Source organism: Bidens hawaiensis, unplaced genomic scaffold (assembly GCF_021521415.1).
Source record: "Bidens hawaiensis isolate Kalapana, Puna unplaced genomic scaffold, B.hawaiensis_p1.1 tig00419489_1, whole genome shotgun sequence".
Classification (NCBI taxonomy): Eukaryota; Viridiplantae; Streptophyta; class Magnoliopsida; order Asterales; family Asteraceae; genus Bidens; species Bidens hawaiensis.
Genome location: NW_027504877.1, coordinates 107,928 through 124,472, shown reverse-complemented (window position 1 = coordinate 124,472; position 16,545 = coordinate 107,928). Strand labels below are relative to the sequence as shown.

Genomic DNA, 16,545 nt, shown 5'->3' with positions numbered 1-16,545 from the left:
CTTTAATATAAACCAAAACTTTTTACTTCTTTAATGACATAAAACTTTATGTATAAATCTTTTAAACAAATGGTGAGTCAAAAGAGGTCAAAACAAGAATGGGTCTATCTCACATTCTTATCTTTTTAAGTTTTAACCTTTTGATAGAATTTATGCAATATTAGTAAGAGCAGATTCGTCAAATTTAATTTAAATTATGTATTTTTCTTTGTATATATAATTCCCGTTTATACCTGTTTAAAAGGTCTTTTCTTATACGTAGGTACCTACAAAACCGAAGGTGAATGATTAATCAGTAATTCACACACAGAAGAAACAATTTCTGCTGACTATATTGATCAGCCCAACCTGGATACAGATGAATCGGATAAATGTCTTGATATGTCTAAAAGCCTAAAGGAGGTGAAAGATTATGTGCATGCCTATAGGTCTCTGACAAAAGAGGTCTTTATGAATTGGACAAGCCGACAAAGGGAATATTTTGTAGTTCTTTGTCGAGACCTAGAAATCAATCTGGAAGACATGGATGACGAAGAAGAGGTAGCCTCTTAAAAGGATGGTTTTGCTTAACTTTTGAAGACGTAGTTTGTTTAACGGGTATTTCTTATGTTTAAACTTAAGTTGTTTTTCAAATTGTTTGAGCTTGCCTTGCTTTTATTTTGACTCATGCTTACGAAATAAGCTTGTATGTTTGACTCTACTACATCATGCATTTTTGTATATATAGTTTTGTGCTTTCCTGATCATGATATGCTAAAAGGCATGTAACCCCATGCAGATTTCGTCTAACTTAAAACTGAAGCAGATTTATACATACTTGAGTCACCTGCTTAATAGTTGAAGGTTGCAAAGCTTAAAAAATATTGTAACATTAACTCAATAATTTAAAAAATGGATCCTTTTAGAAAATGGATTGTTCGTATAAACAATTTCAATAATTTAAAAGTACATTACATCTATTCCTTATATCAAGTCAGCTCATGAGCAAACTATGTTGTGTTGAGCTACAACTATGAAAATTATAAACCTATGTTCAAAAGAATAAATTTCATCTGGTAACACAGTCAAAACACAAAACCATAATCATCGATAACATCATATAGAATCTAGGCCAGTTTCTAAGAGACGGCATGAATATAAATGTTATAGTTAACCTAAACTGCTAAACCGAAAACATCTACTCTTCTTGAGCAGATTCACCACTCTGCTTGTTGTGCTTCCTTGCATACCTCTGGTTCCTTAAAAACTTAGGATCCATCTACAAGCCTAAACACAATAAAACATCATTAACAACCTTATTTTGTTAAGAAAGACTAATTTCCAAACACCAACAAAAAATACTCACTACTTTATTTAAACTAAAACATATTAATCCCATCCCTTAACAAGTCAACATTCAGACTGCTGTTGGCCTAAAACCGAACCAAACATTCGGATTTCGAGTTTTTGAAACTCAACCTTTTTTTTTTGGGATTTTGCGGTTTTCAGTTTGAATACATTTATTATTTGAGCTTTGAATTTTTAGGACTGAAATTTTTTGGCCCAAAAATCTTTAGGCCAAAAAATATAGTCCAGAACGTTAAATTTGGGCTTTAATATTTTTGTAAACTAAAAATTAACTAATATTATTAGACCTATAATATTTGAAAGGCACTATATATTGAATTATTATAATCTGCTTAAAAATCCCAAAAACTGAAAGTTAGGTATTTACAAATTGAATCATTTAGTTTTCTACACGCACCAATGTTGTAAACTAGCTAGACCCTATTCGGAGGGTGAGATATGGACTAGCGATTAATATTGGAATTTGTATGTAATTTTATAAATAAAATTTTCAATTTCGAACGATTTTGATCACATAGCAATTACTCTGCAACTAATCTTAGCGATTAAGCGGTGATTAACCATAACCAAAACCATCAACCCGAATTCACAAATCCAACATAACAAATAAGAAATTAAACTAAAAAATACACACACGGAGTGTGTCTTTGCTTCCTTGGCTTTTTGATGCCGTTACGGTGAGCCTTGTAAGACTGGTTATGTGCCGTGTGGTTCTTAGACTTAGCCATCTCTCTTTCTCTCTCACACACACACTGTTAATACGAACCTTTTTGGCTTGGCTGCTACTGCTACAATGAAAAATTAGAGCTTGCAAGATAAGATAGGAACGAAGATATGTTGTACGAATTGGTCTTTAAAATCCTTAATTTGGTTTTTTGACGAAATAGCCCGTTTGGATTGGGCTCGGCCCAAAGAAAGAAATGCATGTTAAATGGATTAAAATGATTGTAAATTTTATTGAATACAAGTATACACCTTGCTTTTAAAAAATGATATTTTTCTACGAAGGTAGTTATGTTATGCTAGTTTTTTATTATGGAAAGATAAAAAAGAAGTTATAATTATAGTTATGGTCTTATGGATGTAGAAGTATTTTAAGCCATCCTTGATAGGTAGGTTTTAGGCGTTCTTCCAAGGATGAGATGGTTTGGGTTGGCGTTCTTCGTCATTGCGTGAGAATGTTTGTGTTGGCGTTCATGTGCAAAGGGTGGAGTTGGGTGTGGGTGTGTTGGCTTATACTAAAAACAATTATATATATTCTCATAAAAAAGTTTAAAAATAATATTAATTTAAATATTATAAAACTAAAGGACTTCTATATCTATATCTAAGTTTTTACTTTAGTTTTATAGCTTTTATAAAGTTTGATTCTAACTTTACAATAAATATTTACATATGTTCTATTAAACTAATAAGATTCAGTCGTAATTGCAAACTCATTCTTTTGCTATCGAATGACGGTATTATATTCACAAAGCGGCTAACAACAACTAGCCACCATCTAATCCAATCTATTTCGAATTCCTTCAATCTTGAAACCACCCATAAGAAGCTAAGGATTTTTATATTCTCCGTGATTTGATTAGAACATATGTTAACACCATTAAAGATGTTATCGTTGCTTGCCCCTCAAATACACCAAACCATGAAACGGAAGATTGCTTGGTTTAGTTTGCTATGCGATTGATTTGGGCCCAATCCGTCATGGTAATTAAGCACATCATTGATTGAGAAAGCAAAGAAATGCATAAGCATGCACCAAGGTACAACATCATGCCGAACCAAATTCGAGGTCTAGCAAAATAACAGCAAATGGTGGTTCTGGTAGCAAAATCCGAGCAAAAAGGGCACAATGCCGTACCCACGTTTACATTCCTTCTCAAAAGAGCGGTTCTGAATGATAATGTAACAAAACTTTTTGACACATTAATGTATTTTTATTAATTGAACATTCTTTTTATTAGATAAGCATTTTACTTACGTGACACATCCGACCAGTCACGTTTTTATTTTTCCGTTATTGTAAATCTCACAAAAAAACAAACGAAGTACCCAAGTACAAATTCTCCAAGTTAAACTAAATAGTATAAAAGACAAAACTATACTCTTTTTAATAATTTTATTTTAATAAATAGTGTAACTCGTATAAATTCAACGGTTCCTGTATATCAACTCCTCATCATCACAAAAACACCATCGATTATATTATTATTATTATCAGCCATACATGCATACACAACACTCCGAGATAACCGGGGAATAATAATAATATTATTATTATGGCGGTTCAGAGAGACATCGACGATTTACCCAAAAACGAAGCGAATTACACGGCACTAACTCCGGTTTGGTTCTTAAAGCGAGCTGCTTTGGTTCATCCTGACCGTAGATCGGTGGTTCACGGTTCGGTTCAGTACACGTGGCGGCAGACGTATGAACGATGTTGCCGGTTAGCCTCTGCGCTTACCAGACGGTCCGTCGGGTTTGGTTCAACGGTAACGAGTTCCGTCTAAGATTTTAATCTTATTAATTTTTTTAATAAAAAACTTATTTTTATTTTTTATTGATTGGTGCTTGTGTTTGATGATGATAACTGATAAGTATGAAGGATGTTATATTGGGTAAGTTGTGATTAACTGATTAAGGTACTTAATATAGCATTGACTGGAAAAAAGTCAAAATCGATTGGGAGTTTGAAGTCAAAGTTGGGATTTTGAAAAAGTCAAAATTGATAGGGTGATGTGTTTAACCTGGGGTGTTGTTGTTAATGGATATAATCAAATATTGATTGAAGGTAGAGTTAAGGGGTGTTTGGATGTTATTTGATTTATTTATCAAATGGTTGATTAAGTTAGAATTAGGGGGTGTTTGGATGCTTAATTGATTTATGTCATGTAAAAATCTTGAATTTTTAAATAGATGATCGAATAGGTGATTAAAGTTAGAATTAGGGGTTTGGTTCAACCGTCTTCGATTTTAGTTTTAGTTGTATTTTTAGTTTTGGTTTTATTGACGCTTGTGTTTGATGATAAGTATATGTTGGATTTTGTGAGTTGTGGTTCTGGCGATTAATATGACGTTGACTTTGGAAAAAGTCAAAATCGATTGGAAGTTCGAAGTCAAAATCGTGATTTTGTAAAAAAGTCAAATTGATTGAGTGATTTGTTTGACCTAAGGTATTGCTGTAAGTTGATTCAAGATTGAATTAGGGGGGTGTTTGGACTTTGGAGGTTAATTGATTTATTTCATATCTCAAACAAATTTCCAAGTTCACAATTTGTATTCAATCCAACAGGTGGCGGTGATTGCACCAAACACCCCAGCCATGTTTGAAGCCCATTATGGAGTTCCAATGAGCGGAGCGGTTATAAACGCAGTCAACATTCGTCTAAACGCTCCAACCATCGGCTTCCTTCTAGAACACTCATCATCCGCAGTCATAATGGTTGACCAAGAATATTTCAAGCTAGCCGAGGAAGCTTTAAAGATCCTAAAAAACAAAATCAAAACCAATTTCAAATCTCCACTTCTGGTCGTTATCAAAGACGAAAGCGTTGAATGCAATCCAAAGAATCTCCAATACGCTTTAGCGAAAGGTGCGGTTGAGTATGAGGCGTTTCTAGAATCTGGTGATCCGGAGTTTGTTTGGACACCGCCACAAGATGAGTGGCAGAGTAGTGCGTTGGGGTATACTTCGGGCACAACGTCTAGTCCTAAAGGGGTGGTGTTGCATCACCGTGGGGCGTATCTGGCGGCTACTAGTAATGTTCTGGTGTGGGGTATACCAGAAGGAGCGGTGTATTTGTGGACTTTGCCTATGTTTCACTGTAACGGGTGGTGTTTTACCTGGACTCTTGCTGCTATATGTGGGACCAACATATGCCTCCGACAGGTACTTTATGTCTACTTGTATGGGCGGTTCATGTAACAGGTTTTGGTTTAACGTATTAGAGGTGCAAACGAGCCAAGCCCAAGCTTGACTAGGCTCGAGCTCAGCTCATTTTGAGATCTAATTCTAAAACTCGAGCTTGGCTGTTGAGCAGCTTTTTAAAGCTTAAGTTCTACTTGGTTCATTATTTATTAATTAACTTAATTTATATACATCTATAATTATTTTTATATACTTTCTAATTATAATTTTTACATATAAGTATATAGCATAGTATATGTTATGTAGTTATTTTTATTACAATTTTATACATAATAATTTTTACACAAGTATATATTTAATATATTAAAAAAATTATATAAATAATAGGCCCGTTTAGGCTCGCGGACCAGATCAGGTTTGATAAGTGAAGGGTGGGCTTAGCTTGTTTATTAAACAAGCTTGTTTTTCGGTTCGAGCTCATTTAAACTCAGCCCGATTCGAGCTTTTAATGAGCCAGCCTCGAGTAGGTCACGAGCAACTCAGTTCATTTTGATATCAAAGCATGGTTTTGTCCGTTTTTTTAAGCTAATCCATTAAATGGATTAGAAGTCAATATAATTACAATAATAATGCGCTTTAGGTTTTTTGCGACCTAAATGACCTGTTTAGCCCATTTTACCTGTTCCTTTAGAATTTTCCTTAATCCTTATTTCACATGTTCAAGATTAAAGTTAACCCAAATCGACCCATTTATAAGTAAATGGGTCAATATTGCCACGTCTAGGCTTGAAATTTTGAACCACTTACGTGTGCATAATATAAAAAAAAATGTCAAAGACATAGCTTAAAAGAACCCAAAGTAGGTTTTCAAAACATAAAAACTTTTGTAAATCATTTTGTTCATCAACTAAATTTGGAGTAATATTTTGACCCGAATCCATTGTGACCCACTCCATGGCCCGCCCTTGTCGATAGCATTAAGTTCTTGTTCTTGATGTTTTATGCAGGTAACGGCTAAAGGTGTTTACTCGGCTATAGCCAATCTAGGGGTGACCCATTTTTGTGCCGCCCCTGTAGTCCTCAACACAATAGTAAACGCCCCGGCTAAAGACACCGTCCTCCCGCTTCCCCGCCTAGTCCACGTCATGACCGCTGGAGCCGCCCCACCACCATCCGTCCTCTTCAAAATGTCCCAGAACGGGTTACGCGTCACCCACACGTACGGCCTCTCGGAAACCTATGGCCCGTCAACGATATGTGCATGGAAGCCCGAGTGGGACAACCTCCCCCCCGAAACCCAAGCCAAAATGAATGCCCGCCAAGGTGTCCCATACACTGCCCTCGAACACCTAGACGTTGTCGACACGCAAACCATGAAACCGGTCCCAGCAAACGGGACCACGGTCGGTGAAATCGTGTTCCGTGGAAACATTGTCATGAAAGGTTATTTAAAGAACCCGAAAGCGAACGCGGAAGCATTCGCACACGGGTGGTTTCACTCGGGTGATTTAGCAGTGAAACACCCAGACGGGTATATCGAAATTAAAGATCGGTCGAAGGATATTATTATATCGGGTGGTGAGAATATTAGCAGTGTGGAAGTTGAGAATACATTATACCAACACCCATTAATTTCAGAAGCGTCGGTGGTGGCCCGGCCCGATAATAGATGGGGCGAGTCACCGTGTGCGTTTGTGACGTTAAAGGACCCGGTTGAGAAATCGGATGAGGGGAAAGTTGCGGATGATATTATGAAGTTTTGTCGGGAGAAGATGCCGGCTTACTGGGTCCCGAAATCGGTTGTGTTTGGGCCGTTACCGAAGACGGCTACTGGGAAGGTTCAGAAACATTTGTTGAGGGCTAAAGCTAAGGAAATGGGTCCTGTTAAGATTAGTAAGTTATAAAGTTAGTTTTTGGATTTGGGATATGAATAAGGGTTATGTTGGATTTTAAATTAAAGGGACTTTTAATAAAGTTGTATGAAATTGTTGCATTGTTTTTTGTTTTATTGGTCTATCCTGTATCATGTTATTAACTGACCTTTAAGATTTATTCTTCTTATTTGATTCGTAATAAGATAGAGTATTTGACCGTGTTTTGATTGGGTTTTCTAGGCTTTTAAGGTAGGGTAGGGTCTGGTTTTGACCTGATATTTCCGGTTATGGCGAGTCCGGGTCAGTTCGATTCCGGGTACGGCTCCGGGGAGAAATCCTATACCAAGTCGTGCCTGCGGGTCGGGTACGGGTAGAACCAGTTCTGGGTCGGGTCCGGAACCGGGTATTTTGTGCACCTCGTCTGAGTACTACCAGCAAACATTTGTTCGATCAATACCCGGAGAGATTTTACGCAATGTGGCACTGTTATTTGCTTACCAAACCCACTTGTCATCCTCATGTTTGTCACAAGGCTGCTAAGAATTTATGAGCACAGGTCTCCCTGGTGCATTTCATCCTCATTAACCAATGCTCTTGAGTCTTGATCATCTCATTCCCATTGCATACAGCCATTTGCTTCCATAAATGTACTGACGGATTGACATCAGTAACTTATAATAATAATAATAATAATAATAATAATAATAAATTAATAACAACTTAGACCTTAATGGGCTTGTCATGTGTTAGTGGGTTGTTCAGGCTACACAAACTCATATTAGGTCATGATAAATCATTTGGGCCTCGTGATAAATGTACATGATTATTTTACACTACTAGGTAGAGGTGCACAAAAAACCTGAACCTGGAACCGAACCCGAAAAAAATATCCGGAACCGGTTTTTTTATACCTGGATTTTTAATACCCGTACCCAACCCTACTCGTAGGGTACGCATAGGGTATGCATTTCGGGTGCAAAACCCGTACCCGGAACCGGACCCGATTTATACCCACTAATACCCGAAAACCGAAACCGGTTCCATACCCGGAACCGGGTTTTCCAATACCCAAAACCGGGTTTTTCAAATATCCGATCTATACCCAAAAGTAACCGAAAAATACCTGAAAAATACACGAAAATACCTCTAAAAATTGTAACCCCTTAAAAATATTCAATCTATACCCATAAAAACCCCGGAAAAAGCCCGAAAAAACACGAAAATAGGGGTTTTTCAATACCCGAAAATTGGTATCCGATTCTATACCCGACCCGAACCCGATGATAGGGTATGGTTTTTAGAGACAATGCCCGGACCTGAACCCGACCCATGTATTACAAATACCCGATTGTCTAATACCCGGTCATACCCGGAACCAACTATTTGAAAAACCCGATTTGTGCACCTCTACTACAAGGCATTGGCGCATTGCCATGTTAGGGGGTTGTTTTGGCTACACATTTACTTGTTCATTTAGTTAAACGAATGACATGAACGTTTGTCTACCTTCATTCATATATGTTTGGAAACGGTTTTTTTACGTTCGATTATGTTGTTTCGTTTGTAAATTTATTCAGTTTATTCAACTTGTTTTCAAATTACTTTTGATAATAGTTATGTTTGGATATTCATGTTTACTTTTCGTAGGGGTAGTTTAGTTAAATTCATTTTTGGTTATTTATATATGTTTGTTTGTGTTCATTTACGTTCGTGGATTGTTCGTTTATAACTAACTATAAAGAAAGAACACAAAACAACAAAACAAGAAAGCAAGCCATTCATATATGTCTTGAATTTAAGAGAGAAAGATAAAACGGATTATAGATAATTCTTGGTGAGTTATTTATTGAATTTTATATTTAAACTAGAGATAATTATTAGTTTAAATTAATTAGGCTTATCTAGGAATTTATATTTATTTATTAAAATAGAGCTTGAGTTGGGTTGAGGTTGGAATGAGTTTAGGATAAATAAATGGTTAGGGGTATTATATTTAGTATGCTTTCGTTGATCTTACTCTGCTAATAAAAGAAAATGTTGAAACTTAAGTGTTAAGCATGTATTTCTCCTAATTTCTCATCTTTTATTTCATTCATTCTATTTATCCATGGGCCGGCTCTACCCATGAATTATCCAGTAATAGGTCTTTCACAACAAGCTCTACCTATACAGTAACGGTATTTAATTATGAAGGTTGGCTGGGTAGCTGACCCTGTTAGTCCGTTCTTGCAAGAGGGGTCTATGTTAGCTAAGATTTCCTATGCTTAATGGATAACCATTTGCTACCAATGGAAAAAGGGTCAAAACTATTTAGTCAATTGGGTTATAGCATAGTGTAGATTTTATTCATTATTAAGTTAAGTGCCATTTGCATACCTGAAGTTTAACCAACTACGCAACTTTAGTACATTTCTTTAATTTCGTGCAAATCAATACATGACGTTTCCAAATCATGCTATCTTAGTATTTTTCGTTAAACCCGTTTGTTTTTTCCATTAAGTCGTGGATAGAATAGTATTTATTTCATTTATCATTTACTTAACCCTATGGTAAAAAATAAATGAGTTGAACTACTTTTTTTAACAAAAATAAACGAACCGAACTACTTTTTTTTAACAAAAGTAAATTATCTGAACCAGTTTTTTTTTAATAAACGGACCAAACTATTTTTTTAACAAAAATAAACAAACCGAAATACATTTTTTAACAAATAAGCGAACCGAACTACTTAAAAAAACAAAAAAAAACGAACCACTTTTTTTAACAAAAATAAATGAGCCCGGCCACTTTTTTTAGCAAAAATAAATGAACCGAGACGGTTTTTAAAAAAAGAAAAGAAAGATAAACAAACCAAACTACCATTAAGTTCTTATTTTCCATCATGTGTAGTACATGGGTGAAACATAAAAAAGATACATTTCATAAGTCGTGAACTGGAAAAAAAAACATAATTCATAAGTTTTACTTTGTACATTATAAAATAAGGGATTGCTCTATAGAATAATAACCAAGTTTTAAAATTATTCTAATTAGGTCACTCATAAAATATTTTGTTCAATTAGGTCACTAAAGTTCATATATGTTTCAATCGTAGATATTTTACCTGAATAGCATGTTATATATGTTTTTTTAATTTTTAAATATCTTGACATTGCTAAATATTTTTTTAAAAATTGAAAAAAGTAGCAAAAAATGAGAAAATAATTTTTAAATTGCGAAAAATGGAAAAGAAAAAAGTAGAAAATTTTAAGTTACGGTTTCTTTATAAGAAACCATCATTCTTTTAGAAAAATATAAAAAAGATAGTTAGTTGATATTAAAATATTTAATAGTAGAATTATTAATCGATTCAATACCAAAAAAAGGAATATATTAATTATCTTGTAATTTTTTGGAATTTTTCATTTTTATTTGGCAATTTAAAAATTATTTTTCTCCATTTTTACTAATTTTAAAAAAAATATTATGCAATATCAAACTATTTAAAAAAAAAACCTAAATTACCTGCTATACAGGTAAAATATTTAGGATTGGAACAAAAAATAAACTTTAGCGACTTGATTAGAACAAATTTTTTTATGATTGACTTAATTGGAACAAATTCAAACTTGGTTATTATTTTATAAAGTCATCCATTAAATTAATCATAAGTATTTTGAGAATCATAGTTGAAATAACGAACCTAATTTATTTTTATCATTCGACAATCTCGTGTAATACGCAGGTTCAAAAACTAGTTAATAATAAAAAGAGTCGAACAAGTTGTTTAATCTCGTGTTTGTGTGTTAGATCAAGGGCCCAATTTCCAACACATGTTAGATCGTTTGTTCGGTTACGTTAAAAAACAAACACAAACATGCCCCAATCATGTTCATTTGGTTCGTGTACATGCTAGTCTTCGTCGATAACCATCAATGTGCTCATGAACATGTTTACCGACAGTTTTATTCAACTCACAATTTTCATGTTTTTTGTTTTGTCGATCCGTGGGCAATAGTGTGTGGCTCACTTATTTAGTAATGTTTATTTGGGTTGGAAGGATTGATAAGGAATGTTTATTTTTATGTATGTGGACCAAATGTTTATCAGTATGTTTTGGCTAAATGTTTTCTTGTTTGCTTAATTATTGATTGATTATTGTGTATAAACTATTATAAAATGTAGCATAATATAATCTTAAACGAATATTCTCGGAGTACAACTACAAATTAGTTAGCCGAATATGTTATGTAAATGTTAATAGACAATTTATTCTATTCTAAAATATCATATTTGGCCAAGTATGTTATGTACTCAATACATTAAAATGTAAGATATTAACGTATTAATATTTAAAATTTTGTCCAAAAAATTGTCTATACGCCCGTATAGGTCTATACGGCCATATTAACATATTAATATTTAAAATTGTGTCTAAATAATTATCTATACGCCCGTATAGCCCTATACGGCCCGTATAGGGCTATACGCATTGGCGGATCCAGCATACAAACGGGTGGTTCCCGAGTTTCGAAATAATAGTGTACGGATATATAGAAGACGCGTAGGAACCACCTTATAAATTAAGAGGGAACCACCTAAAAAAAATTCCTGGATCCGCCACTGGCTATACGAGGCACTATAAACAATGACTGACAATCTATGACACAAACTGACATGATTCAGGTGCTATACGACCGTATAGCCTTATACGAGCCGTATAGGAAAAAAAAATTGTGTGGGAATCCCAAGTGGTGTGAGAGGATCCTAAACCTTACTAAATTATGAGTCCACATCTTATCAAAACTGAATTATTAAAAATAAATAGATAAATAAATATAGAGGCATAAATAACAAGACAAAACTATATTTTTCCTACCTTCATACGCTTATATACAAATAATAAGCTTAATTTGGATTTCCAGGGAAAATAATGACAAAAAAGGAGACTTAATTGTTACCATGCAATAAAAAAAATTGGTTTGGAAGGATTTCCTTGAAAAAAAGTAGTCAGTGGATAACAACAGGCTAAACTATTCTTATCTTAAATATATATAAATAAAACTTTTAAAAGCTAGTTGGTTGTTTCTTACATCTTAAATCATCATATTGTTTTATTTGTAAATGAAGATTTCTCATGCATTTGATTCGAATTCACGGCTATGGGGCTAACCAAACCCAGATAGCCTTTAAACGGGTTATCTCATTAAATTAAAAATTAATCTCACCAAATATTTGATATGAAAATCCTATTAAATAGGGATATACTGTAAGATTTGGATCAGGAAATTTAAATGAATCAAAGAAACTGGAACTAGTTGCTGCCAAAAGTAATCTTTATTATAATAGCCAAATGCTTAGGAATGATTGAAAGATTACAAAAGCGGATTTCGGCTAATTGAAAGTGATGATAAACAAAGCAAACTAAAGATGCTTAAATAGAAAAAAAAATTTAGCAAACTAAGCAGATAAACTTGGTCTTCATTCTGTTCCTTTATTCTTGGACTCCAACGTACATTCAGCCCATAACTTGGTCACCACACCAACGACTCTTTTTCTGGTGGCTTAGTCAACATTAATCCAACACTCTCCTCCTTAGTGTTGACCTCTTTGCTAAAGTTCTCCATACCCACAAGGCTCCTCATTTCTGCAAATTTAATCCGGGCCAATGGCTTCGTTAAAATATCAGTCCTCTGCAGATTCCCGCTTACATGTTCAACAGAAATTTGATCATTTTCACCACATTCACGAATGAAATGATACTTCATGTCAATGTGTTTGCTTCTTCCGTGGAAAACAGGATTTTTCATCAATGCAATTGCTGACTCGTTATCAACCAGAGGCTTCACTTTCTCTGCAGCTCTTCCAACTAAATCACTCAGCAAGTTTCTTAACCACAATGCTTGACGCGCTGCTGATGTTTCTGCCATAAACTCTGCTTCACATGAACTGAGTGCTACAGTCTTCTGTTTTTGTGAACTCCATGTGATTAGATTATTCGAGTAATAAAACGCCATACTAGTTGTGCCTCGTCGTTCTTCAATATCAGTACCATAACTGCTATCACTGTACCCGATTAATCTGCCATCTCCGCCACTATTATACTTTAGCCCATATCCGGCTGTTCCTCTAATATACCTTAGGATTTGTTTAACTGCTGCATAATGACTTTGCTTTGGAGTTTGCATGAGCCGGCTTACTGTTCCTACTGGATAACTCAGATCTGGACGGGTGTGAATCAAATAGCGAAGGCTCCCTATTATCTTCCGATACATGGTTGGGTCGATATCCTCCCCGTCTTCATCTTTAGGGTCGACTGCAATTTGGGAGTCATGGGAAATGTTGTTTTGTTGCAAGCACTCATACCTGCCATGCTAAGAATTTTTCTTGCATACCCTTCCTGTTTGAGCATTATTCCCGTCCTTGACTGCTCAACCTCAATACCAAGGTAATATGACAAATTCCCCATGTCGCTCATATCAAATACCATCTTCATTCTTTTCTTGAATTCATGAATTTTCCCTTCGCTAGATCCAGTCACTAATAAATCGTCTACATATACCCCAACAATTAAGACGAAATCTGGTTTATGTACTATGTACACGGCTTGTTCATGAACACATCTACTGAAACCGAGTTCTTTCAGCACTTTATCTAGCCTTGCGTTCCATGCTCGTGGGGCCTGCCTCAGGCCATACAGAGCCTTGTTCAGTTTGTTCACCATCTCCTCCTTACCTTTCACTACAAACCCGCTAGGTTGCGTCACATAAACCTCCTCCTTGAGATCACCATTTAGAAACGCTGACTTGACATCTAGGTGATGCACAAGCCACTGTTCCTTTGCAGCAATAGGAAGGAGTCCAATTGTTTCTAATCGGGCTACTGGTGCAAACGCATCTTCGAAATCAACTCCCTTTCTTTGTACATACCCTTTTGCCACTACACGAGCCTTGTACTTAGTAACATTCCCATTTGCATCTTTCTTCACTTTATACACCCACTTTAACCCTATTGCGTTATGACCAGGCGGCAGCCGGGCTAAAGTCCAGGTGTTATTTCTCCTAATGCAGTCGAGTTCCACCTTCATAGCCTTTACCCATTCTTCTTTGGTTGCAGCTTCATCGTATGAAGCCGGCTCGTCATCAATCAACATTAACTCTTGGTTGTACCTATCTTGTACCTCTTTGTCAGTCATGGCTGTTGAGTTACGGTACAGCCTTCCAATTGATCAAAACCCCTGACACGGAGTGTCATCAAATGGAACCGTATTAGTGTCTTGCCTTGTCTCTGAATGCTGTCTTCGGCTACTTGAAACAAACGAAATAGCTGACTGATGATTGGCTGGAGTATTAAGGATTTGGTCGTCATTCACACTCTGACTTGGGCTTTGAGTTTCTGCTACCACACTTGTAACAGGTACACTAGCCCAACTCGTTAAAGGTCTTTCAACATTGGGCTCTCCCCAGGCCCATTTCTTGTTTTCAATGAACTCTACTGATCTTGCAATCACAATCTTGTTCTTGACAGGGTCTAGCATTCGGTACCCTTTTGTGCCTTCTTCACTCCTTAAATACACCATTACTTGACCTCAATCTTCTAGCTTGGTGAGGTGAGTCTTCATTTGCTTCACGTATGCCACACAACCAAAGACCCTTAGATGGCTAAGGTTCGGTCTGTGACCCTTCCACATCTGGTACGGTGTTGCCCCTTTTAGCCCCTTTGTTGCTATTTGATCAAGAATGTAAACTGAGTGCCTCACGGCTTCCCCCCATAACACCTCAGGTACATTCGTAGATTTTAACAATGAGCGAGTCATTTCAATGATCGTACGATTTCATCTTTCCACGACCCCATTTTGTTGAGGGTTGTATGGAGTTGTTAATTGCCTCTTCACGCCTTCATTTCTGCAAAACTCATTGAAAACATGTGAAGTAAATTCACCCCCTGATCAGTTCTTAGCATTTTCAGTTTGTGCTTGCTTTCCTTTTCAACTTGGGCTTTAAACACTTTAAACATTTGGAAAGCTTGATCCTTCGAACTGATTACATATATGATATAAGGCTAAATATATATAAATCCCTTGTATATTTAATATAATATTTTATTAGTTTTCGTTCGGTTTTTATTAGAATTTGTATATTATTAATTTATTTGAATATTTTAGGTTCCGGGTTTCAACCATGTCATAAAGAGGGCGAAAACAAGCAAAATGGGAGAAGGCCCGTAGCGCGGCACTTTGGGCTCAGTTTTCTAGAATATTCTACAAATATTAAGTTTATGGGCTTAGATTTACAGAATCTTCTACTAATTTTAAGTTTATGGGCCTTAAAAGTCTATATAAACACCCATAAACTTAACCCTAATAATAACCTGAAAGCCATAAACAAAATTTGGAGCTCAAGAGGTGATCTTTTGGAGGTTTTGAAGGCTTGGAATCATACGGTGGCGTGCTTATCATCCAAGAACGAAGACCACAGGTTTTATCGCCTTTAATCTTTCGTTTCTTTTGTTTTCCACCATGAATTCCTTTATTATTGTTTTGTTTTATTTTATGATGTTAGGCTAAAAATTATAGACTGCCTAGGCTTATGATGAACCTATTTTGACGTTGTGTTTTGATTTGGGATTTATTTATCGTTATGATTTTTATGATTTGGTAAAAGGTTTAATCATATTAAATTGATGCATATGGATATTTAGGATTGTTTGATTAATTGTTATTATTCCATAGTTGCCTAGATTATTGTTTGTCATTATGATAGGTTGCTATTAGGTCATCTACTTTGTGTTTTTGACTATTTTATGATTGATATGCATTAAGATCATAGGAACAATAATTATTAATTAATTAAACCTAAGTGTGCTGCTAACCTAAATCTGTAAGGTGCTAGGTTATTGATAGATCTTTATTATTTGATCTTGCTAGATTTAGTTCTTCGTAAAGAGTCCGTCTAGGTTTGATTATTTAATTATTGTCTATTGAATCAATTCGATATATTAAACTGCCTTTGATTTCCGCGCTGTAAGGTAGGATTTCGTATAAAGGAACTAAATTGTAAACAATTGGGTGACCGTAAGCGAACTTGATTTTTAATACTGGTGTGCGTTAAAACTTGTTAGAAATCCATAGGTTTCTCTTGAGAAGGGTCAGGGGTCCTATTTGGTTTTTCTTTTAAGTGTCTATTTTACGATCCCAGTCCATAACTAAATATTTTCCCGAGTCAATTCATTACCAAAATTTAGGGGAGTCTAGCCTAGGTAGTTTTCTCATCATCATCTTATTTTCATAACAAACTTTGTTTTCGTTTAATTTATTTGTTTTCTTAATTAGTTTTAATTATAGTATTAATTTAGTATTTTAAATAAAACCCCCCTTAAACAAATATAAATAATAAGTCGTGTTTTGTAGTCGAGTCTAATTAGCTAGTAAACGTAATTTAAAGAGTCTCGTGGGTTCGATATCCGGACTTACTT

The 16,545-nt window shown here is 35.2% G+C and overlaps 1 protein-coding gene and 1 pseudogene across 1 annotated transcript; one reads left to right on the top strand and one right to left on the bottom strand.

The window, feature by feature from the left end:
• Nucleotides 1-1,173: 1,173 nt before the first annotated feature.
• Nucleotides 1,174-2,088, bottom strand: LOC143609097 (large ribosomal subunit protein eL29z-like; annotated as a pseudogene).
• A 1,437-nt stretch (nucleotides 2,089-3,525) lies between these two features.
• LOC143609064 (acetate--CoA ligase CCL3-like) lies at nucleotides 3,526-7,171 on the top strand. The gene is made up of 3 exons (XM_077083929.1): nucleotides 3,526-3,842; nucleotides 4,643-5,239; nucleotides 6,226-7,171. The coding sequence occupies exons 1-3, from the start codon at nucleotides 3,627-3,629 to the stop codon at nucleotides 7,120-7,122; spliced, it is 1,710 nt and encodes a 569-aa protein (XP_076940044.1). The 5' UTR covers nucleotides 3,526-3,626; the 3' UTR covers nucleotides 7,123-7,171.
• The last annotated feature ends 9,374 nt before the right edge of the window (nucleotides 7,172-16,545 follow it).

What these genes read in the sequence shown, in the direction of transcription:
- LOC143609064 (XM_077083929.1), top strand. Translation starts at nt 3,627, where the DNA reads ATGGCGGTTCAGAGAGACATCGACGATTTACCCAAAAACGAAGCGAAT. An exon ending in CCGTCGGGTTTGGTTCAACG is followed by an intron (nt 3,843 to 4,642) that starts GTAACGAGTTCC and finishes TCAATCCAACAG; the next exon opens with GTGGCGGTGATTGCACCAAA. An exon ending in CCAACATATGCCTCCGACAG is followed by an intron (nt 5,240 to 6,225) that starts GTACTTTATGTC and finishes TGTTTTATGCAG; the next exon opens with GTAACGGCTAAAGGTGTTTA.